The sequence below is a fragment of the Micropterus salmoides genome, unplaced genomic scaffold (genome assembly GCF_014851395.1).
Source record: "Micropterus salmoides isolate LMB-PRFRI ecotype aquatic unplaced genomic scaffold, ASM1485139v1 Ms_hic_scaffold_14, whole genome shotgun sequence".
In the NCBI taxonomy this organism is placed as follows: domain Eukaryota; kingdom Metazoa; phylum Chordata; class Actinopteri; order Centrarchiformes; family Centrarchidae; genus Micropterus; species Micropterus salmoides.
In genome coordinates, this window is record NW_024040485.1 from 25,363,447 (window position 1) to 25,386,996 (window position 23,550).

General features: G+C 39.4%; 1 protein-coding gene across 4 annotated transcripts in view; it reads left to right on the forward strand.

The window, feature by feature from the left end:
• The window catches only part of carmil3 (capping protein regulator and myosin 1 linker 3), a 73,089-nt gene that overhangs the window by 18,895 nt on the left and 30,644 nt on the right, over positions 1-23,550 (forward strand). For all 4 annotated transcript variants that reach the window (XM_038718745.1, XM_038718746.1, XM_038718744.1 and 1 more), the window contains exons 9-15: positions 6,044-6,119; positions 7,074-7,162; positions 9,007-9,101; positions 10,546-10,632; positions 13,065-13,174; positions 14,372-14,449; positions 19,429-19,505. In XM_038718745.1, the coding sequence (XP_038574673.1) occupies positions 6,044-6,119; positions 7,074-7,162; positions 9,007-9,101; positions 10,546-10,632; positions 13,065-13,174; positions 14,372-14,449; positions 19,429-19,505 (612 nt within the window). The remainder of the gene's footprint in view (positions 1-6,043; positions 6,120-7,073; positions 7,163-9,006; positions 9,102-10,545; positions 10,633-13,064; positions 13,175-14,371; positions 14,450-19,428; positions 19,506-23,550) is intronic.

A 23,550-nucleotide genomic window follows, 5' to 3' on the forward strand; every position in this document is an offset into this window, starting at 1 on the left:
TGGTCTTCTGAAAGTGAAACACCTACTGTAGTGGGATTAATGGGAAAGTAGTCCTCTAGTTTCAAACCGTGCAAATATCAATAGCAGTCATTATGTACAGTGAAGGTCAAACATAACTCTGCAAATATCAGTCATGTACAGTGAAGGTCAAACATCCAAGTGGAGTAACAATAAGCATAACACATTTTTGAATTAAGCTGGCATTGAATAACCATTTTTTATTTATTTATTTAGTCCACCTTTCCCACACAGGTTCTTTTGTAGAAACCGAGGTTGGTCTAATCTAAATAAGGACCCACTGTAGTTTTATTAATATAATGTCCCCAGCAGTGGAAAATGGTAGGCATCCTCTTGCTGCAAGGATAGGGAAAGCCATTGTTATCCATACAGGTCTTCTGAAATAAATCAGGCTATAGACGGAGTTATTTTCTATTCATAGTTGGTTAAAAGGTTTGTAAAATTGTGCATTTGCTATTGCTGGAGTTCAGTTTTGCTAACGGTGGTCCCTGGCTGATGGCCTACGTGACTGTCATGTTTGCAGCATTCCTAAAATACTTCACCTTCGTCTTACAGGGCTAGTGTATTTTGCACATGAGTCGTGTCAAACTTATTCTTCCCTGGGAATGATTGAATTCAGAATTTTCCTGCTTCACTACAGTGTGTAAATGCAATGCGCAGTCCCGGAGCTCCATTTTGCACTTGTAGCACAGTTTTGACTTTTCACCATAACGTTACAGACGATACATTATTGTAATCTGTAAATTGATTTATAATTATAGAAGATAAAAAAAATCTTACGTTAATAGATTTTTCTTAAATAAATGAGCAGCCAGGACGGCAATCTGTGGGATTGTACCTGAAGTTGATATAGCATATAGCACTTCAGCATCACAGTTGTTTCATTTCAAAATCCACTGTGCTGGAGTGCAGACCCAAACAATAAAAACACATTATTGTTTTTATACTTTCTGACTACAATGTAGTTTTGAAAGACTTTTCAACCTCCTGATGTTTTGCAAAAATGTTTCCCTGTCAGTCTTATCTATCTACCTTCTATCTATCTTCTTATCTGACATTAGAGTGGCTGTTTGTCTAACAAGACCCTCCCTGGGTAAAATGTTGTGTATTAGTCTGGCATTCTCTCTCTGGCTCACTTGCTGTCATGTGTCTCTGCTCAGTTGTGTTAGAGGTTTGGGAAGATCATAGACAAGGGGAATGATAAGCTTGTCAGAGGCAGAATTTGGGGCTCAGAAACAGCCGTAAGATACCATATTTCTTTTCCTCTGCCTTCCCCCGCTGGTATATTCTCTTTTTTTAAGTCCCCTCTTTTCCTCTGGCAGACATATTGAGGAAGAGAGTATGTGTCGCTCGAGTGCAGCCAATCATAAAAAGATTTGACAGCTGACATGCAAATGGTGAATTCATCCTAGCTTACTTCTTCTTTTGTTTGAGGAATGTTTTGTCCTTAGAAAACCCTGAGGCCTATGGAATTCTTTCTACTTTCCTGTTTTGAAACAGTCCCGACTGGCGAGGATGCATTCACACTTGCTATGCTGGTATATCAAAATGCCATTCATAGAGGCATGATTGCAGCAGCAACTCATGAATACATTAATGTCTTTCATATTGAGAGCCAAAATCACTGCATCGCTGTTGTTTTTCCTCCCAATATTTTATAGTGCGTGTGATAAAGAGAAACCCTTTGGAGGGGAAGCTGTCTGCCCATGCTGTTTTTAAAACATCTGCCTTTAACATATTGTTCCCATAAGCCCACAATCCAACGCTAAAGGCTCTCTTCCTGCTCCTCTAGAGAGGTAGTATTAAATCAAAATTGATAAAGGGAGTAAAGATTTGACAAAAGTACACTAGGAATTCCAAAAAACAATGCAGGCTAATGATCAAGGAAGGGTGCAAATGGCTGAGGAAATTATTTAAGATTCAGTCTTTCCATGAACATGTGCCAGAGGCTATTTGTGGTGCATTGCTCTCATCTTGTCCTTCCACATTTCCATCCCCTTGATCTCCCCTGATTGAGCCCATCTATCGTTACCACAAGTGACAGGGCAGTGCTTTTTCTGCTGACTGCTATCCGTCCAAACATTGTCTGCACTCATTCCTCCAGACTGAAAACGGACACCTTTTCCCTGGCCTTGTCTCATCCTCTTGTCACCCACTTCCTGTATTTTCTCCCCTTTCATTTTCCTCAGCACTCTTGTTTGGTCTCTGTTTTTCTGAATCACCCCCCTGCTCGCAGACACACACACGCTGTCCCTGTTGGTTCTGTCTGGCCACTGCAGGTTGACATCATGTTGCAAAGGAGACTGCGTTTGTATTTAATGCAAGAGATTTTGTACTTGCATAGATTTCAGTTTTTTGTTTTTGTGTGTGTGTGGCTGCACCAAGAACTTCTTGGTTCTGGTTCTCTGTGGGCGCACACACACACACACACACACACACACACACACACACACGCACATTAATAGTGTCCTTTTCTCCAACTTTCTGTCTGGTTAGCTTTTTCTGTAACAAAAGCAGGACAGTAGCTCCACAGCTCACTGCTACCATCTGCCTCACCTGTCTCTGTTACTGGACCTGAGTCATGGTGTGTATGGGGTCAAACTGTAGCATTGATTTCTTAAAATACTTCACATTGGTACACTTCAAAATCAAACCATCTTCTAACTGGTTGGTTGGTCCAACGATCAGGCTGATTGTTGTGATATTTTGTATGAATTCTAGTGTCTTCTGACCTTTACTCTAGTGCCACCAATCAGATTAGAATATCCCCTCTTTCCATGGCAAGGATATTCTCACGAAGTGCTATAAATGTTTGTTGTCCCCACAGGGTGACTAGTATTGTTTGTAATGACCCCTGATGACCTTTTGTAAATAAGAATACTTACTTATACAAGAAATCTGAATATCGAATGGACAAATTGCCATGAAATTTACTGAGCCTTTTTATTCTCCCCAGATGAATGTTTATTATGGACACTACATGGTCTTCCCTCAACTTCTACCCACAAGCCATTTTACAATCTAATAGACGTGCCATGTTAAGTTCAGAGCACCCTCATGGTCCCAGGGGGATTTTGGTCTAAATCACCCCGTGACTTTCTCCAGTACCACCTCTGGAAAAACTAATCCTAGACCCGGTCCTGGTGAGGTCTAAGAATGTCATAGCTCTTTGTTGTGTATATTGCGTGCCGTTATAAATGTTGGAGCCTTTAGGGTTTCATAGAAGGTCTTGTTAAGTTAAATTTCACTATGCATGATTGTTAAATGGCCAGATAGCTTGATGTACTCTATAATGGACATGGATGTGGGCAGCGCATGCTCACACTGTTTTTTATTTTTTTATTTTTATACCCTATCGGGTGTCTGCTTAGGAGGACACGTTCACACAGGTACACTCGGAGCAAACTTGCTATTGCTTTTTATTTACCATAAAGACGTGACAGTATCATTATTCTCATCTGACTCTCGGGAAGAACACGAAGAAGCCTAATTCCTCAAAAGTGAGTGAACAGCAGAAAAATCTAAATACGATCAATATCTTGTGTGACCATCCTTTGCCTTCAAAACCTCAATTCTTCTAGCTACACTTGGACAAAGTCAGCGATTTTATAGGCATATCGTCAGGTGTATTAATAAGCAGATATACCAAACAAGTGCTAATGATCACCAATTCAGTATGTAGGTTGAAACACAATTGTAACTTAAACAGAAACCACTGTGTAGGAGGAATACAATTGGTTGAGGAACAGGCAAACTCAGCTTACAAGGTGAGGTTGCTGAAGACAGTTTACTGTCAAAGTCATAAACCATGGCAAGACTGAGCACGGCAACAAGACACAATGTAGTTATACTGCTTCAGCAAGGTCTCTCCCAGGCAGAAATTTCAAGGCAGATAGGGGTTTCCAGATGTGCCAAGCTCTTTTGAAGAAGCACAAAGAAACCGGCAACATTGAGGACCGTGGATGCACACATCATGCCATCAGCTCAGAACTGGTTAGCCCCACATTTATTCTGCAGCATGACTATGAAACCAAACAAAAATTCTGTAAAATTCATGCAAAATCATCGGCACAATTGGTTGCAATTGGCTCAGCCTACCCACAAAATAATAGGGGCTGGCCCTTCCTAACAGCGCAGGCTCTCGTTGGCTATTATAGGCTGTGTACGGGACATTGGGTTGTCACTCGAGTTCAGTGGCTAATTTGAATACAATACATACATTCAAATCGGCGTTATTACGGTTATATTGACATAGCCAGCAAATATGAAACAATGCCACAGCAGTCCCTGGGGATTTATTGATGGAGTAATGTGTTTTGGACTAAATGTTTTTACTGGATTGGATCGTTTGGACCTTTGACAACGTAACAAGACCATTATTGTTGGAATATAATTGATCGTTGGATTATTATGAGGATTCATACGTGAGTAGCATCAATATTGATTGTACTGGTTGGTCTGACAGAGGCACTTATTGTACCCGCTGTGGTGATTGTATCTTGAAATGGTTTTCAGTGGTCGAATCACAAGGATTTTAGCTTTCAAACGGTGCATCATATCAGTAGGAAGTTAACATAGCAGTTGTGTGCACATACCGAAAGCTGCCGCCCGTGGTCAGGCTGTTGGAATGTTAAGATGTTAAGAACTATCTTTAGCGTAAAGAAGAACAAAGACTCCTGGAAGTGAAGAATAGCCCCCACAGTTCCCAGATCTCAACATCATTGAGTCTGTCTGGGACCTAAATTCACAGAAGAACTGTGGATAGTTTTCCAAGATGTTTGGACCAACCAAGAAGAATTGATGCTGTTTTGAAGGCAAAGGGTGGTCACACCAAATATTGATTTAGATTTTTCTTCTGTTCACTTACAATGTGTTTTGGTACATATAGCTATTTTTGAAAACATTCTTGCTTCACAGCATTTTTCACACCTTAACCCTAAACTCAACTCTAACCCTAGAATAATTCTAATTTTACCCCCTGCTCTAACATAATCATTTGAATGTCTTTTTTTTCTTCTTCTTTTTAATCTTAACTCCTAAACCAAAATTGATCTGTTTTGAAGAAGTTAACAGTGACAGATTGACCCACTGTGTTCTTCTGTACAAGATGACACACAAACACCAACACTGCATGACTGAGTGAGATATCATAGAGGTCAATTACATGTCCTGCTGTCAAAACATGAATCAACAGTCAGTGTTGATGAATCTTGACATGTGCATCATCTGCTCTCACACACAAACTCAGCTGCGTTAGTCAGAGTGGACTGGTCCAATGCCTGGCATGGCAATGAAAAAGGAGCACAGCCTGTGGCCATTTTACTCCTCTGAGATATACTGTAATGTCCTGGCTATTGCAGTTACTGGCAACAGGACCCTCCCTGGCTAGATTACACTCTTTCTTCCTCTTTTTCTTTCACTTTGAAATGTCTCTCCATCTCGCTATCCTCCTTTTTTCCTTTCATCCTCTCTCTGGGCTTATTCTCTTTCTGCGCGCCTCCCCTCTCTCCCCTTGTTTGTCAGATGATGTATAGCAGGTGTAGCAGCAGTGTGGCTTTAGTTGGACCTTGGAGGATTTCTCTCTTCCCTCTTTCTTTCCCCCACAGAAACACACACAGGATGGTCTGTGGGCTCTGTCTGTTTGTGTAGCAGTGGATGTAGCAGTGTTTGAGGTCTGTAGCTGGGATCAAACTCTGGCTTTATTGAATAATCCACTGACCCAGCCATCGATCTTTACATCTCTTTCTCTTTTTTTTTTTTCTTATTCTCTGCTTCTCCTCAGCTGGTCTGCAGTATCAGTCATCTTTTAGAAAGCAGCCCTGCCCATAGTGTTCTCTCTGTCACAATGATAAACTGCTTTTAACCAAACGGGAGCAAAGAAAAAGTTTGGCCCACGATAATGTGAATTTATGGATCAATGACATCAAATGGTTTTGTGCAGATGGAGTTTGCTAATTTAAAGATTTTAATTTTATCGTGTGTGTGTGTGTGTGTGTGTGTGTGTGACTATCTGTCTCCATTCCAGGGACTTGGCTGTGATTGTGGCAGCCATTGCATACAACACCTGGTTCACGAAGCTGTACTGCAAAGACATGCGCATAGTAACTATCTTTTTATTTTATATCTTCCTCACTTATAAACCTTCTTGCCAGATGCTAGCCTGTGTGTTGTCAGCTTACATTTTTTTAATTGAATCATCCTTTTTTATGTGCTCATTTGGCAGACTACAGTCCTAGTGTGTTCAAAGAAATCTTTGTCAAATAATAGTTCTGGGATTGTCAACTTCAATCAATTTGCTATTGGTTTGGACCAATGCATCATGTGTACATAAAACCTTGCTAGAATGTCATATTATCATTTATACTAAATGAAAATCAAATTGAGAAAAGCAATATTGGAAGAGGACACTGAGTCAAGTTACGCTCAGCATAGTTTTTCTTTCTTTATTAAATATTCATTATCTGCATTAGAGTAAGTGGTATCCGTCTGACGTGGACTATTCGAAGACAGAAGTTAAACAAATATTATTTGAAAGGTATTAAATGTATTGTATCATTGAAGTGAATTTTTAGCTGCCTGGTGGAACTTTCATAACAAAAAATATTTACATTCAGTGTTATTCACCAAAACACATTTTCATCCTTGAGGTCAAACAAACTTGGTCAGACGTGTTCCTTTCCTCATTCTTCCTCATTCTACATGGGGACCCATTCGTAAAAAATATTGTCCCACGGCGCTAATAGTGGTCTAAAACTCCACTGTGCACCTGTTTATGTTGGCGTACAGTGTAGGTTACATCCCATGTTTTGGCCCCCAACTTAAAAATAATATGATATACATCAGTATATGAAGCTATTGATCTTAATGTGCTTGAGGGCAATTTCATAAATTACTGCTTTCATGAGACTACTTTAATAGTGTCAACAATCTGCAGTCCATTAATCAGAATGCTAAAATATAATCTGATTACTGCTTGCTTTTCACTTTCACTAGGTTCCTCGTTTAATTTGAGCTGGAAACCTCTGGTCACAAGCGTATATGTTGTTTGTCTCCAGGGGTCGGAGGTGGTGGACCAGGTTCTGCACACAGTCAGCAAGTCCAACAGTCTGGAGGAGCTCACTTTGGAGAATGCCGGACTCAAATCGTAGGTTTCCTTCATCCTAGATTTTCCTGAAATCACCATCAGCACTTCCATTCACCTCTTTGTTTTTTTATCTGATTTCCTCTCCTTTTCTTCTCCTCACACCTTTGGCTCTCAAACACTCCTCCACCTCTCATCTATTGTCCTTTCCACTCACTTGTCTCCTCTCTTCTCACCTCTTCACCTTAGCTCATCCCACCTCTCCCCTCCTCCTCACCTTCCCACACCCCTCCCTTCCTCTACTGTCTTGACCTTTACAATTCTGTCTCTCCTCCTTTTTGTCTCCCTCTCACCTCCGTTAACCTCCACTCTTTCACCCAATAAAACTCCAATAAAGCACCCTGCTGTCTGCCTGTGGCAGGTGTATTGTTTCTCAACCGAAACATAAGTGAAATTTTGGGCTTCACCTGGCAAGACTTTTAACCTTCTATGCATGGCTGGTATCATTTAGCAGAGCAGTTTCCTTATTAGGTATTAACTGAGATGAATTGGCCGCCTCAGGGCAAGATGATTTACTGCAGCACAATGATGAGGTTACCAAGTTTTTATACTTTACCTGTGTTAAATCTCCTCCGATAGAGAGGGCAGTTTTCATTAGAGGCTGTCCACAGGCACTGCATCAAAAGCTGGCATACCCAAATACTAACTGACTAAGTACAGGCGGAACAGGTAATATGCATGTTAAAGTATATGACATAAATATGTGGTTTTAAAATGAATTTGCAGGCACTGTAAGAATAAATGTGAGTAATTTAATAAGCAGTTTATCCCCAAAACTTGTTTTCTAACTAAAGAGGAAAGTAAATTGCACTAATCCTACTGTGTGCACTTAGAGGAGAATTGTCACAAATAATTCTTTGTGAACTACAATAAATTATGTTTTTAATGTGACTTGGTTGACTTACTTAATCATTGTGTTTTTCCACTTTGGGGCAGCGGAACAGTCTGTAAACATAACTGACGTATTGTAACCTCATAAAGCTGTTGTGGCTAACATGTTAGCAAACAATTGCCTATTACACATCCAGCAGACACGGAGCAACATAAGCATCATGTTTTCGTCCAACTAATAATGTTAAGTCCAATATTCGCTCTTCTTTTAACTTTGTTGTAGGTCTCCACTAACTCCTGACGGAAATATGCAGATGTATAGCTGCTAAATTCTCCACAATGTTGACCATCTAGTCACTAATTTTGTCTATTTAGTACTAGATAGGTGGGTTTATTAGTTTCTTTGCTAAGAACCACTGCCTGCTGCTGCTTGAACAAGATTAATAAAGGAAGTAGGTGTGAACCAAATCTAATCTCCTTTGTAAGGCTGTGTAACATCTTTTTTGTTTTTAATGTTTCGATACTAGACTGGTTCCATTACAATATTTGAGTTTAATACTGGTACCAAAACAACACAAAATTAGCATCTAGCAAAATTATTATTAAAATCAGGGGATATCTTGTCAAAGAATCTCACCAAGCATGTATTGTAAACACCTTTCATAGTTTTTAGTGCATTGTAGATATTCGGTCGATATTTATATTTAAATATATATTCGATATTTCAGTTGGTAACCTAAAAGTATATGTTTGATTCCCTGGTCTTACAGAAGGTGGGTGCCCACTCAACTTTTACTTTGTGTACATTTTAAATCCGCTTCCTCTACATTGTACCTTTACAGCTGCAAAGGGGCAGTACTGCTGCTCGAGTAGGATATTTGGCATTCATTACCGAGAGGTGCATTCAATTGAATTAAGGAAATCTCTCCAGCACATTTACTCAGTCTTGGAGACCAGTATTGGATTAGAAGTTTTAACAGAAAACTTAATTTTCCTTTTCAACGTTTTGTCTCTAGGGATTTTCCGCAGAAGATGGCGTCGGCACTGTCGGAGAACCCCGCCTCTGTGATTCACTCTCTCAACCTGGCTCATAACACACTAGACAACCAAGGTAGCGGTCTGGACTCTGTGAACTCTTTTCTCCTCCTACTGCTGTCTCTCTCAGGGCGCCTCTGACTGTTGTTTTACTTTTATTTTGCCGCAGTTTTTCTTTGCTTTCAAAGAATTTAAAATCAATCTCTGTCCTCACAGAACCCGCATTTTCTCTCTCTTTTTTTTCTCTGTCATCTGTCTTTCAGACTATATTTCTGAAGAAATGCTTTTATTTTCTCGCCCACAACTCGCCACACAAACGGAACCTCTTGTGTTTCTTTGTACACACACATATATAGAGAAACGTACATTTTAACTGTTTACGTTGCTGTTGGAATGTATCCTCCACTATTCACCTCTCTGTTCTGTTGTTTGAGTGTAAAAGAGGCACAGGGAGAGAGCGTGTGTGCACGCGTTTGTGTGCCAGGGTCAGGCTTTGCATGCATGCTAGTATGACTCGTGAGCTAATTTCTGTCCTCCCGTCTGACACATGTCACTTCCACTCGCTTCAATAGATTGTTTGTGCTCTCACTTATCACCCTCTGTTCGGGTTGTGTTTGTGTGTGTTTTGCGACCGTGTACAGACTTTATTGTAAATACAGCCACAAAAGTGCCACAACTTTAACCAATGTCGCAACAAAACCCATAATTACTGTAAAGAATGACCTTCGGTGCTGTGCCTGTTTATGCCCTTTAAAGTAAGAGTTCTGTACACAAACAATAATAATAACTGAGAAAGCCAGGAAGATGTGGGAACCAGTGTTGACACCACTATCTATTCTGTTTTAATAAAGCAGAGCCTTTCATATTATTATTATTATTATCACCATGGCTGCAGTGTGTTTAATCAAATTACTGAGCTGAAACAAGTTGTTATGTAACCTGGCTTAGTATATTGTATTCATATGAGTTTGTCTCGGTACTGTACTCTGTACTTTGTCTCACCGAATGTGAGACTGTAAAATATGTTGGTGTGATGGTTTTTTTTAGCCATATTTTGAAGGAGGTTGAGAGAGGTTGCATTTTAGCTTGATTTTATGTGGCTAAGTTCTGATTTGGCTCATAAGTATTCATAAGTGGATGGGTGTTTGGCTGTAAGTAATGATTATTTTCATCGTCAGTTACCTTGATTAATTTAATTATCTTTTGGTCTGAAAAATGTCCATCACAATTTCCCAGAGCCCGATGTGGTGTCTTGAAATAGCTTGTTTTGTCAGACCAGCTTTCCAAAATTCAAAGGTTTTATTCACATTATATTAACATTTGACAGGCTGGAAGCAGTGAAGTTTAGGAAACAAAAAAAAGACCAACAATGAATCAAACATCAAAATAGTTTTATTTATTGTCAATGAAGTAATCAATTAAACAAATGTTCTAGCTCCCCTTCTTCTGGCTGTTTTGACTCTGTTTGTTTTTTGTGATTAAATGAGGCCTTTATTTTCTGTCCTCTCTCCTCATACCAGGAGTCTCCAACCTGATTCAACAAGTGTGTCGCCTCAACAAGGGACTGCGCCTTCTCAATCTCTCCAAGACCTCCCTTTCGTCCAAGGGTAAGACACAGCAGCCTCTTGTGGCTGACTCTGCACACAAACACATTTTTACTATTAATAAATATAAATTAAAGTCCAAATACATATTGGAGCTGGTGGGGGGGGGGGGGGGGGGAATGGTGTGTCAAAGACACTTCAGCAGAGTGGAAGCTTTCTGTTAAATCTGGGCTTGAATCCAGGTTCTTCTATTCAGGAAACGGTCTCTTGAACCATAACTCTGCCCTGCTACCCCAAATGCAGTTTTATTTGGGCTGGAATTTACTCACTTAGATAAACAGACCCATGCATGTCTACAGTGTGATCCATCTACCAAATGATAATCAGGTCATCATGTAGTTGATCCGTTTTTCCCCCCTTAAAATCCTGTGCAGGAATTAGTGCAGTGTCCCAATTCTATTGCTTTTATCCCCGACAATACTACCAACTACTAGTATAGCCGATTCAAAATGATCATATTGATACAGATGTAAATCCATATATTAATAGCCTGATCTTGATGACATTTTAGGTTATTGTAGCATATTTTGTGGCATTTTTCATCTTTAATCTCATTTATGGGGTATTTCTGTGGATTATCTGTTCATCTCTGTTGTATGGCGGCACGGTGGTGCAGTGGGTAGCGCTGTTGCCTCGCAGGAAGGTCGTGGGTTCAAACCCTGGTTGCCCTCGGGTTTGTGTGGAGTTTGTATGTTCTCCCCGTGTCTGTGAATGGGTTTTCTCCGGGTTTCCCCCCACTGTTCAGTGTAAATGGAAAAATATCCTTTCTTTCAACATATCTAAATGACTGCGTAGCTATGTAAATCAGCTAATTGTGAGGAAAAAAGAGCAGCTTATTCCCAGCTAAAGCTAACTAGTAGCATCGCAGAGTAGCAGTAACTGTTATTTGAATCAATGAAATTCATGTGATTTGCTGTGGTTAAGCAATATTTATGTAAGTATTACTTTGTAAATGTATTGTTATTTTGATTATAGACAAAATTGAGTTTATTTTCTTAGATGGAAAACTAAAAGGAATGGAAAAAATTAAGAGCTTAAAGACCACATTTAATCATATTGTAGATACTGTGCTAAAATAACTGTTTGTTGCACAGTTTGCTGGCCAGCTTGAAAACAAAATTGTTTTTTTCTAACGTCTAGTTACTCCCCTTTGCCTGAGTTGGGCAGTATGGCTGAGGAGGTGTTGAATGTAAATTATAAGGCTGAAAGCTGGTTGTTGCGAATGCTGCAGACAATGACCTCGATACCCTGTTAGTGCACATTATGAATGGAAAAACTACGCTAGATGTGATTTTAAAGGCAGTGGGTTGACACAGTGATTCAGGGGAAATGCAGTGATGGTGCTGACCTTGAATGGTGGGTGTTGTTTGTATGACTTTGCAGGGGCTGAGCATTTTTTGTTGAATATTTATAGATCTCCCTCCCTCTCCCCCTTCTTCCGTCTGTCTCTGAAACACCTACACACATGCTGACGCATGAACGCACGCACACACACACACTTAGGCTGTCTCTTAGATGTGATCAGACATGGGCAGATATCACACATGCTCTCGACCCATTGCTCCTACACAGACTTGTCATTGTCGCATGGACAGGATGGCTTCTAAAAGTCTCCACTTTGCAGAAGCAAGCAACTGATGGATAGATGGAGGGGGGATTAGACACCCTGTCCCCTCTTCCCCTCATTTCCCTCTTAATCGCTACAAATTAGGGATGAAGAGCTTAGCGCCTTGCCAGCTTCAGAGCGGCACATGCAGTAGCTGTCGTCTTCAACACACACTCCCCAAAGCTAAAGAAAAGGAGAAATACATTCCCTGTAACTGTTGGCTATAATTGATGATATATTGAAGAGTGAATAACACACAGAGTAACGATGGTTGTGGACCTTTTATTTTATTTGTTGCTGCTGCTAGATATTTCTCCCATGTTCTTATTGTCTCTATATTTAATCCTCAACTTGCTATGGCATGCTGGGCTTTGCGTCAGTGTTGCAGCGTGAGGATTTTAATGAGGAGATCTATCGGGCCTGTGGGTGTAATTGTGTACTGATCTGATTTGAGAGAATGATTTTCTTTTGTTTTGGCTTTCATGGTACACTTGATACTAGGGATGGCGGGGGCTGGGGCTGAGGCTGAGGCTTGGGGGCTGACTGCCATTCTCCGAAAGCACTTTTTATACTAGCCTGCCATATGAGCTCACGAGTCTCTGCTCAATTATTTTTTGCCACCAAACTTGTTTACCCTCTTTCATTATGTAGTTTTGTATTCATTAGTTGCTAATAAGTCATGTCCAGAGTATTAGAATGGCCCAGTGGAAGGAAGGGGGGTGGGGGGTGGGGATTTATAAGATGATGGAAATGACTGAAGGATGTGTATAACTTGTTTATCAAACTCCTTATCCCTTCTCCTCCATTTATTCCCCTCTCCCGGAATTAGGTGTGGTTTCTCTGTCCCAGGCGTTGTGTTCAAGTGACGACTATTCCAATTCTCTGCTGCATCTGGACCTCAGCAAAAACCCTGGGGTTCTGTCTGGAGAGGATGCCACAGTGAGGGACACCTATACAAACGTCTTTCTATACAGTGCCTATAAAAAGTGTTCAACTGGAGAATTTGCATCACCAACTATTTATGTCGATGAACCAACTAATATTACTAATAATATAATACTAATATTTGCATAACGGAAGTGGATGGAAACAAACATTAATTCGCATTTTGTTTTGCTGACTGTCCTGACATTCAGCTAAAATTTGTGCAACATTTGGATAGAAACCTTTAATGCCTCAGTGAGAACATATTGCTACAAAGTGATCTAAATGAATTACAAATAGAAGTATATTCTTCTTTGCAAAACTGCTAATGCTCTGTCAGGTTGCATTGGGATTGTGAGTGAACAGCATTTTTAAATCTATACACAATTTGTGGATTGGTATTGAGATGTGGACTCCACTACAGGATACTAACATTGTTGTTTTTTGGCTTTATGCTTGGGCGCATTGTTTTGCTGGAAAACAAATATTACACAATATTACCAAGTAGCAGGTTTTTTGCAGAGTGCATCCAGTTTTCATCCAGAATATGTCTGCATTTTTCTACATTTATTTTCCCCTTCTGGGGCCTACTGCAGAGAAGTATCCCCACAGCATGATGCTGCCACCATCACGCTTCACACTAGGGATATGCTACAGTAAGTTTATGATGATATGATGGATAAAAATCTCAATTTTTAGTCTCATCAGGCAAACTGACTCCAGAGTCTCTCCCACGTGTCTTCTGGCAAACTGTAGCCGAGGTGTGAATTTTTTTTCACACTGGCTTTCTCTTTGCCACTCTCCCGTAAAGTTGCGACAGGTGAAGCACCACCAAAAGTTGGATCTTCCAGATACAGGTGTATTTATACTACATTCAATTAAAACTCCTTGACTCTCCTTGACTGGAGATCTCCATTTAACTCATTACATGACTTCTAAAAACCCATTGGATGCACCAGTGATGATTTAGGTGTGTCCTAATAAGTGGAGTGAAGTTTTTTTCATGTTTGTAAATCATTTACAAATCCATTCATTTCACTTCAGCATTATATGGTATTTTTCTGAACAGTGTCAAAAATGCCACATTGAATCTGCTTTGATTGAAAACAATAAAACATGAAAATCTCCACTACTTTTCATAAGCACTGTATATTTTAGTATGTATATTATATGCCTATATCGTTCTCTGAAAGAGTCGTTCTTCCCATACAGAACCTGTACCTGTTCCTGGCCCAGCCCAACTGCCTGGTGCATTTGGACCTGTCGGGGACAGACTGCACCGTGGACTCGGTATGTACTCACCATCTCTGTTACAGTCACTATCCACCCATCTCTGTGTGATCTCATCTCTGGGATGGGATTCAGGCCAAGGAACAGAAAGGGGTAGAGTCCTGAATACGAATCGCCAACCACACAAAAACAGTGTTACCTCAGTTGACTCACAGACTTTCTTAGAGCTGATCTGTGCATAATGCTTTAAGTGATGCTAAGAGCTCTTAGAAGGCACTACAATAGAAACATAGCCTCTTATGAATTATACAAATGAGACATTGTATGAACGCATACATTAGCCTTTTGTTTCATGCATGCGTTCACGTCTTTGTCACTTCAGATAACTTTGTCTGCGTTGTTACTGTGTCTAAATTTAGCATGCCTGCCAGTGTGACAAAACGGTGGCTTGCCACGTTAGCACATACACCAACAGCTGAAAGGATAAGAGAGCTTTCTCCCAAAAAGAGTTCAGTGACCACGCTTGAATGTGTCTGCCCCTGCTGGTTACTGCTAAGATGGTGGTTCTGGTTCACAGTGACTATACAAGACTCAGTGGAAAAACATTGAAAGCTACAACTCTACTCAAGATGTTTTTAGTTTCTGTCCCCCTCTGGAAGATGTAGAGGTTTGTGAGAAGTGCTGGCTGAACAGGAGGTCACATTTATTGTTTATGCCCAGTCACTGCTGCCTTCTCAGTGCTATATTGGTGCTGACAGGACAATGTACAGTTTGGACATGCAAGGTTGAATAGACCAGACGTGAATATCCCTTTTTCATTGTTTTCTCTGCTGCTGGGAGGTCAGATGTCAGAGTCAGCTAGAGATCTACTCTTGAATTTTAGCCTTGCTCATTGACACCTCAGCACAGCGATGGCTTATTATAACAAGTGAAGCATAGTTGCTGTTCTGCAGGTCTTAGACCAGCACTTTCACGTACTAGATTTAATCCGATTGCTGATTCAATACATTGTTCCTGTCAGTGGTTGAATATAATTAAGAACATTCACTCAAGTACTTTGCTTATTACAGTTTTAGGTACTTTTAATTGTATTTCCATGTTACGCTACTTTAAACTTGTACTCCACTACATTTTAGAGGGGACATGTGCTTTTTACGCCAGTACATTTATGTTACAGTTGTGGACACTGGTTACTTTGCATATTTTGGAGATTATTTTTCATTCAAAACATGTAATTTGTAGAGCTGCAAAGATCAGTCAATTATTTGATTAGTTGGTCGAAAGAAAATTAATCGACAACTATTTTGATAATCGATTAATCGTTGAAGACATTTTTTAAGCAAAAATGTTAAAATTTGCTGGTTTCATCTTCTTAAATTGAGGAATTTCTGCTATTCTTTTTCATTTATGCTAGTAAATGAAGAGTCTTTGGGTCTTGGACTGTTGGTTAGACCAAAGAAGCAATTTGAAGACGTCACTTTGGGCTCTGGAAAATGTTGTAAACGATTAGTCGATTAATCATAAAAATAGTTGGCAAATTAGTTGATAATGAAAATAGTCGTTAGTTGCAGCCCTAGAAACCATCTTGTAAAACATTACGTAAAATATTGAGGAATCGGTTTCAACCGGTTTTCAATGCTAATCAACTTGTTCTAATTTTCTTAAAATCAACTTTTCCTAATTCCAGTGCTGCAACCTGCCTCATTCTTTCTTGTTTGAAAATACAGACACTCAACACAACAATATACCTTGAATAACTGTTGTTTTCTATATGTAGATGCATTTTTGCTAATTGGCTATTATCAGTGCTAACCTCAGTGAGAAATACATTGCTTCCTGTGACTTTGACTGTGACCCTTCACAGCCTCCACCCTGTTTTTTGCTAGTTGCTGTGATCTAGCAACAATAGGAAATGTTCAGTTTGCATTAGCAGTAATATAATAAAGCTCTTATACAGCTGTAGCACTTTGAACAGTCCAACAATAAGGCTGATATCAGTGACATTACCAACGGTCACGCTTGCAATTTTAATGGCAGACTAATTAACAATGAAAACTACCATCTAAAAAGATATGGTTATGATTATTTTAAAAAATGTCTCTCGTATAAATGAGAGAAATTGAAGGATTAGAACTTTAAACCCAATACCTCACAAAGTAGTTAAAGCTAAACATCTCCAGCTTGACAAACAAAAATGCAGCTCACACGTTAATACAGCAGTGAAAATAATACTATAATGTACATATAACATTATATACTAGTCTGTGTAATGAGTACTTTTGTTACTTTTTTTACATTGTTGTGTTGCTGCTTTCTCTCAATTAAAGGATCTTAATACTTCCGCACCAGTTTTTTCCTTACCGCAAGGCCTTTCATATTACTGGGCCTGTGTTTGCTTTCTTTCCTTGCTTCACTCAAGCAGTTTAAAATCCCCCGAGAGCAGACAGCATGTCAAGCAGGTATCTGTTTCAGGAAGGAATAGTCCATCCTGTGAAACAAATACTCCTCTGTCTGTGTAAATGTAGGCCATGAATTTTATATTGAATTATGTGCATGAATGGAAACCATTGCGTCTACTGTGCTTTATTTGCAAGTTGTCAAACTTAGTTTCCCCCTATTTCTTTTTAAATTTCACCTTGAGAGTAAAGGAGTGCTCTCTGTGATAGCTACTAATTGTCATTTATTCTTTAGAGAGGAACTATCTTAGGGAGAATTTGTCTTTTTTATTGTTGGCCTGTTGGATTGAATTATTAATAAATTCCTGTTTTAATCTGCGTTGATGCACCGACAACGATCGATGAGTCAGTTTGTGTGATGGATCACAGTGCCAGGGAATAATAGATTTGCCTGATAGTTTAACCTCTCGCAAGCGATGAGATGCTACTTAAAGTATAACAAGAAATTGGGATTTGATGCCGATCATATCTGCCCAGAGCTCTCTCCTGTCTAACAAACACATATATCATCTTTATTTCAAGATTAATTGGCTCACAGATTCTTGGGCATTCATTTTGGTACTTCACAGAGCCCTGAAGTTAAAAAGTGAGCCATATCTTCACAAGATGAAAGCTTGATTGGATATGCACTTTGATGGATGGTAAATGAATGGCTGTATTGCTGCATCATGTTATACGTTGATCATATAAGCAGGTACAACTGTATGTGACACAGTACACTTAATTTCCAACACAAGTTTTGAGTGTCTTTTTTCCATATTTAATGTAAAACTTCACATTTGATGGATATTCAGTATAATAAATTGAAGAATTTAAGTAATTACTTTTCCCTGGTGTGGTAACAGCTTGACTTTGATTCAGTGTAATACAATTACACTTCTTATTGCTCATTTGGTCCAGCTATCGGGAATTAGTAGACTTTCTCTGACTTTCCGCACATACTTTGAAAGATTGGTAGAAACAAAGTGTCTGCCATATTTCATTCTGCTGCTGGAGCTGGTGGGCATTAACCCTGAAATGGGCAAAAACATAAGCAAATTAAGTCCCTGTTCTTTTCCAACTATTAGATTTGTGTTTTTCATGTCTTATATTTTTATTATTGCCCATAAAGGGTATAGAGTTTTTGAGTGAAAATTACAACAACTTTTAAACATTCCAAATCAGTTTTTTTATTTTTTCTGTTTTTCTTTGAATTGCATAAAAATTCCTGTACATGTAGTTCCATGAGTGCAAATATAAAATATATGTACACAAATATAAAAATAAAGAATATGTTCTGCTGAAAGAATGGCCCCTGTGACTGATATATCCTTGAATTTTACATTATTACCTTTTTAGTACTTGAGGCATCAATGCATAAGCAGCATTTTGGTGTTGCAACTCGTCAAGGTGGAGCTTATTTGAACTTCTTTTTATATAGTTAGGTAGTTTATTCCCATGGTTTTCAACCTAGGCGTTGGCCCCTTCAGAGGGTCACATAATGAATTCTCATCAGGACGATGAGATGATTAGTAGGAGTGGAAAGAGAATAAGAGAGAGTAATTTAAATCAATCCATCTGAGAAGTTTGAAAGGCAAATCATTCTTTGGTGGAAGTGCTAACAACTTATAGCCATCTGAAACATGAAAAGGGGCCCAACTAAATGTTGTTTTTATGTAAGGACTCAAGCCCAAAATATTGAGAACCACTGGTTTGATCTTTAACAATGCATTGTATTTTATAAACTCATCATATGTTGTTTTATGTTTAGTATGAATCTGAAAACTAACCAGTAACAAAGCTTTGAGATAAATGTAGTTGAGTAAAGTACACTGCTTTCCCTCTGAAATGTGATGGGTGTAAGTCTAGGAGAATAAAATAAGTAAGTAGGCACAAAGTTGGTGACTACTAGAGCCATATCCCTCTTTATTTATAATTTATAATAATATATGGTTAAGTGTCTTGCTCAAGTGCACACAGTAAATGTAGCATCTTACTTATTCACAGCAGATTATGAGGTGAAAACAAACACAGGCACCTGTGTTTGTTTTCAACTGCAGAAAGCGCCATGTCAGACAATTTAGAATGTGTGACATTCACCTCAGATGATCCCATGTCCCTTGGCAGTCACATCCTGCTGATGCTCAATAGACTTTTACATGGTTGTATAAACTAACTTAATGACAAATGTTGTATTCTCTTGTATAGACCATAACCATATTGTTAAAAAAGGATCAAATAAATCCTGAATAATATTGCAATGGCTGTCTTGTCCGGATTTGACCAGCAGTAACATCTCATTTTTCACATAACAATCTGCAGAGTCAGGCTTCCGTGAAATAATATATATATATTTTTTTAATACCATCTATAATGCTACATTTAGGGACATTTTTGAATCATTGAAGAGGCTTTGGCCAATAAAGAAATACAGTAGCATTGTTATTTGTCTGTGTATTTGTTCACATTGCATTTGTGTCAGCTTTAATCTGTGCTATGAGCATTTGTGCAGCGTCCAAGAGCCAAAATAACTGTTATACAACACAGTCACATTTGCTGTAGTGAACATAAAACAAACCATTTGTCTCTCTGTTTTTCTGCCAGTTGTTTGGGGCCTTGCTGCGGGGCTGCTGTGCTGACCTCTCCTACCTGAACCTGTCCAAGAACTCCTTCTCTCACAGGTGGGCGTTCACCGAGAGTGTAAATCCCTGTCACGGTTATTTTTTTAAGGGAAAAAAAAACACATTTGTTTTCTTCTTCTGACTCAGCCAAACAGCTCTGGAGGAATTCCAGTCAGGAGGCGCAGAGCAAGCATCATCATTTATTTTCTGCTGTAGATTAGTGTTTAGCCCTGGACCTCACTGACGGAATTAGCGTGCACGCTCGTCTCGCAACCCCTCATTTGTTCTGGCTCACTGCGTGTGTGTGTGCGCACGCACGTGCAGATTGTGTTTCCGTCTTTCTTTAATGTACACATGTCTCTGTTTGCTAACAAGTTTCCCATCTGTCAAGCACTTGTTTGCATGCCCAAAAGTCTTTTTTTGCGTGCTACAGGGTGTGTGTGTGTGTGTGTTTTTATGTTTGTGTGTGGGGGCGGGGGTTGTATGTGTGTGTCTGTGTTTACCTAGCTAGCAGGCAGAAGAGGCTCCTGCTCTCATCATGTTGTGTCCCCCAGGAGCCCAGGAGCTTCTCTGCTCAGCATATTACATTACAGAATTACAGAGAAAGAAGTTGGTGAAAAATGAGGCTAATTTTAGATGGGAATTATTGTTCCATTCCCCAGGCTCCCACGCCTGCATTTCTTTCTTTTTTTTTCTCAATCCATCTTCTACTTTTTCCATCTGTCTGGCTGCACCTCTAGTTTTCTTTTTCACCTTTCTTCCTTCATTCTTTATTTTTATGAACTCTCTTATTTGTAACAGAAAGATTGCATTTCCCAGCATTCCGTCCTCCTTTTTCTGGAGACATCCGTGCTCCATCCATCTTCTTTGTCTGTTTTTTCCCTGTCCATGGCTGTTTTCTAATCTCTTATCCACCTCTCTTCTTGCCCACTGCCTTCACTCTCTCGCCACCTTTCGTCCTCGTTCTGCGCTTATATTCTCTTCTCCTCTTCCTCTCCACTTATCACTCTTCCTCCCTCTCCCCTTCCTCCACCTTTCATCCCCTTTACCACCACTCCTTCTCCTCACTCTCCCCCTTCCCCTGTTTTCCTCCCGCTGATCACAATTCATCACACCTTCTGCCAGTCAGGGGGTCTTCTGGTATTAAATGCACGTTGCCTCAGTGCTGCTGGTCAGACAGCTGCGGTGTTGTGGTGACAACACAGGGCCACAAAGCTGAACCGAGCTGATAAGAACTGCCTTGTTGCTGCTCATGAATATGGAATGGACTGCCTCAGACCTCACCCATCAGAGTTACATACACAAACAAACACACACAGACACACACACACACACACACAGATGTGACACAAAGAAACAATGAGCAGTCAATGTAGATACAGTTACACACATACACGTGTGGTAACAAGATGCTGATACAGCTCTCTGGAGAGTGTTTTGTGAGAGCGACAGTGACACAGTATCTGCTTGTGCGACACAAGCCATTCTGTAAGTCCTGACAGGCTGTATGCTAATCATTACAAATGGGTCAAAGAAGAGCTGGTGTTCCACACACTGGTGTGTTATCGCAATAGCAATGACAGGCTTGTAATGCAGCTGCCTGGTTTCCCCTCACTACTATATTAATGTCTTTATGCTGGTCTTACCCCTTCTTTTGCCTTCCACAAGTGCTCGCTCCCTTATGACCTTTTCCATTTTTTGCCCCTCATAACATAATTTTCTCCTCCCTTTTCCCCTTTTGTATCTCAGATTTTATTTTATTCCTGTCCTCTTGCTACATGCACTTTTATCTTTTAACCAAGATAACATGGATTTATCTGTGGGGTTGAATATTATGGGACTCTGTGAACCATACATATTCCTAATCTCTGTGAAAAATTCATATACTGTGGTTAAGGGCCGTGTGTGTGTGTGTGTGTGTGTGTGTGTGTGTGCTCACCAAAGCTGGGCTAATCGTGACTGGTAAATTACAAACCAAATTGGCAAGACTTCAGTCATATTCTGATGGGCTTATTTTAACAGCACACAGACAATGAGGGCTTATACTCACAGTGTAATATATGCACAGTGGATTTCAGAGAAGTGGTATAAAATTAGAGGGGTGTGGTGATTATTCATTATATTCTCACCCAGTCACATTACTGCTCTCATACCTATTAAACAGCTGTGCCAAACACATGGGCACATGACAAAGTTGTCTCAGTAATCTGAGAGGAGAGTGCAGGACAGCTTTCCAGTTGTGATGTCCTAGAGCTTCAGACATGATACAAGTATGATGCCAAAGACAGCTGATTTAGGCTGAATTTGCAAAAATTAAACTGAAAGAAAATTACGCATCCTTATCTTAAGCTAACTATTTTGCAGCAAATAAATAAAACAAAGACTATTAGGATTATTAATAATAAAGGAAAACAATAAAACTACAATAGGCTACATTTTCTTAGAAAGATTTGTGTGCTCACAACTGAAGATTATAGTTGAAACATGTTTTGGAGCCTTTCAAATGTCTCTGTAAGGGAGTAGGTTGAAGGAGTTGAAGTGACATCTAATTGGAAGAGGTTGAAGTGTCAGGTAAAGTTTTCTCATTACTTTTCAGTGTCAGTTAAGGTTGAAACTCTCAAAGTAGTTCAAGTGTCAGTGGAAGTTGAAATGTAGGCAATAAAAGCAGTTGGTGTGTTGGTTAATGTTAAAGGACAGAAATGAATTCAGGTTCCAGTGAAATTTTAAATGTAAGTTTTGAAAGCAGTTGAGGAGTCAGTTAAAATAAAATTGAAAGGCGGTTGAAGTCTTGTAAAAATTATATACAGCCAAAGTATAAATGCTTCACCATTTGACTTTATAATACTTTTTTAGTGTATAAAATTTAGCGATAATTGTGCAGTTGTCAACCCACTAAAATACAGTTCATGGTTTAGCGAGTAAATGAAGTGTCAATAGGATTTTAAATGTTAAAGGTCACTATATCAGTGCTATAGCAAATTATCCATTGACAAACAATGAGGTCATTTATTAAGCCCCATTAGTGGCATTGCTTTAGGGCTAGTATAATGCCAGTCTGTTGGTCACGCGAACAGTCTGAAATATCTCAACTATTGGAGGCATTGTCGAGATTATGGTGCCTGGAGGATGAAGTCTGATAACTTAAGTGATCCTATATGACTCTTCTAGTGCCACCATGAGGTCAGCATTTTCACTTCTCAATGTAGCTTTGTCCATTATTTTTTGTGCCAAGTTACCTGCAAAACTAACGTTCCCATGAACTGTGTCTTTGTGTTTAGTGCTAATTTGCAAAAGTTAGGATGTTAACATGGTTAACATTAAATCTGCGATAGTATTTTGCATTGTCATTGTGAGAATGTTGGCATTTAGCTAGTATGGCCTCTAGCTTGGCTGTAGACTCTTGCTTTACTCTGTTACTCCAATACTCTGTTGTGCGGTATCAGGACTCATACAGCCATGTCTGATGTTAACTGATTCTGTGGCAAAAGAAAATTAGTACCATCCAAGTAAAAGTGCATAAAACATGCTGCATGCGTTCAGACATGAGTGAAATGAAAATGAAATTACACCTGCACTTTTTCTGCTGTGATGAGTGTCTGCCATGAAACTTGTAATTCCATTACATAATTATCTGAATATATAAGATGAGCATATCACGATTCTCTTTTCGCTTGCAAAGATTTACTGATAAGACTTTTGCATTGTAGTTTATGAATAACTAAAATAGTGAGATGAATAGTAGATAGATGAATAGTTCAGCCACTGTCGCCAAGTGCTTGCTCATGGTGGGAATTGTTGGATCTCTGTAAATAATATTAGAGAGTATAGTCTAGACCAGCTGTATATTGAATGAATGTACTATTAACTTACTTTTCAAAGTGCCTCCTCACTGAAACAATACTCGTTTATTAGTATGAGGGTGAAAAAATAGAGCAGTAAGGAAAGGCTTCTGCGTTGCACAAGTAAACAACATATCAGCTGCCTGAAGAGGGGTAGCAGGTAATCTTTTCACAAAAAACAACTTCATCTTTCCAGAAGATGAATTATTTCTCTCCCCCCCCCAATCCCTCCCTTTCAGTCCCTCATCCCCTGCCTCTCGTCACTT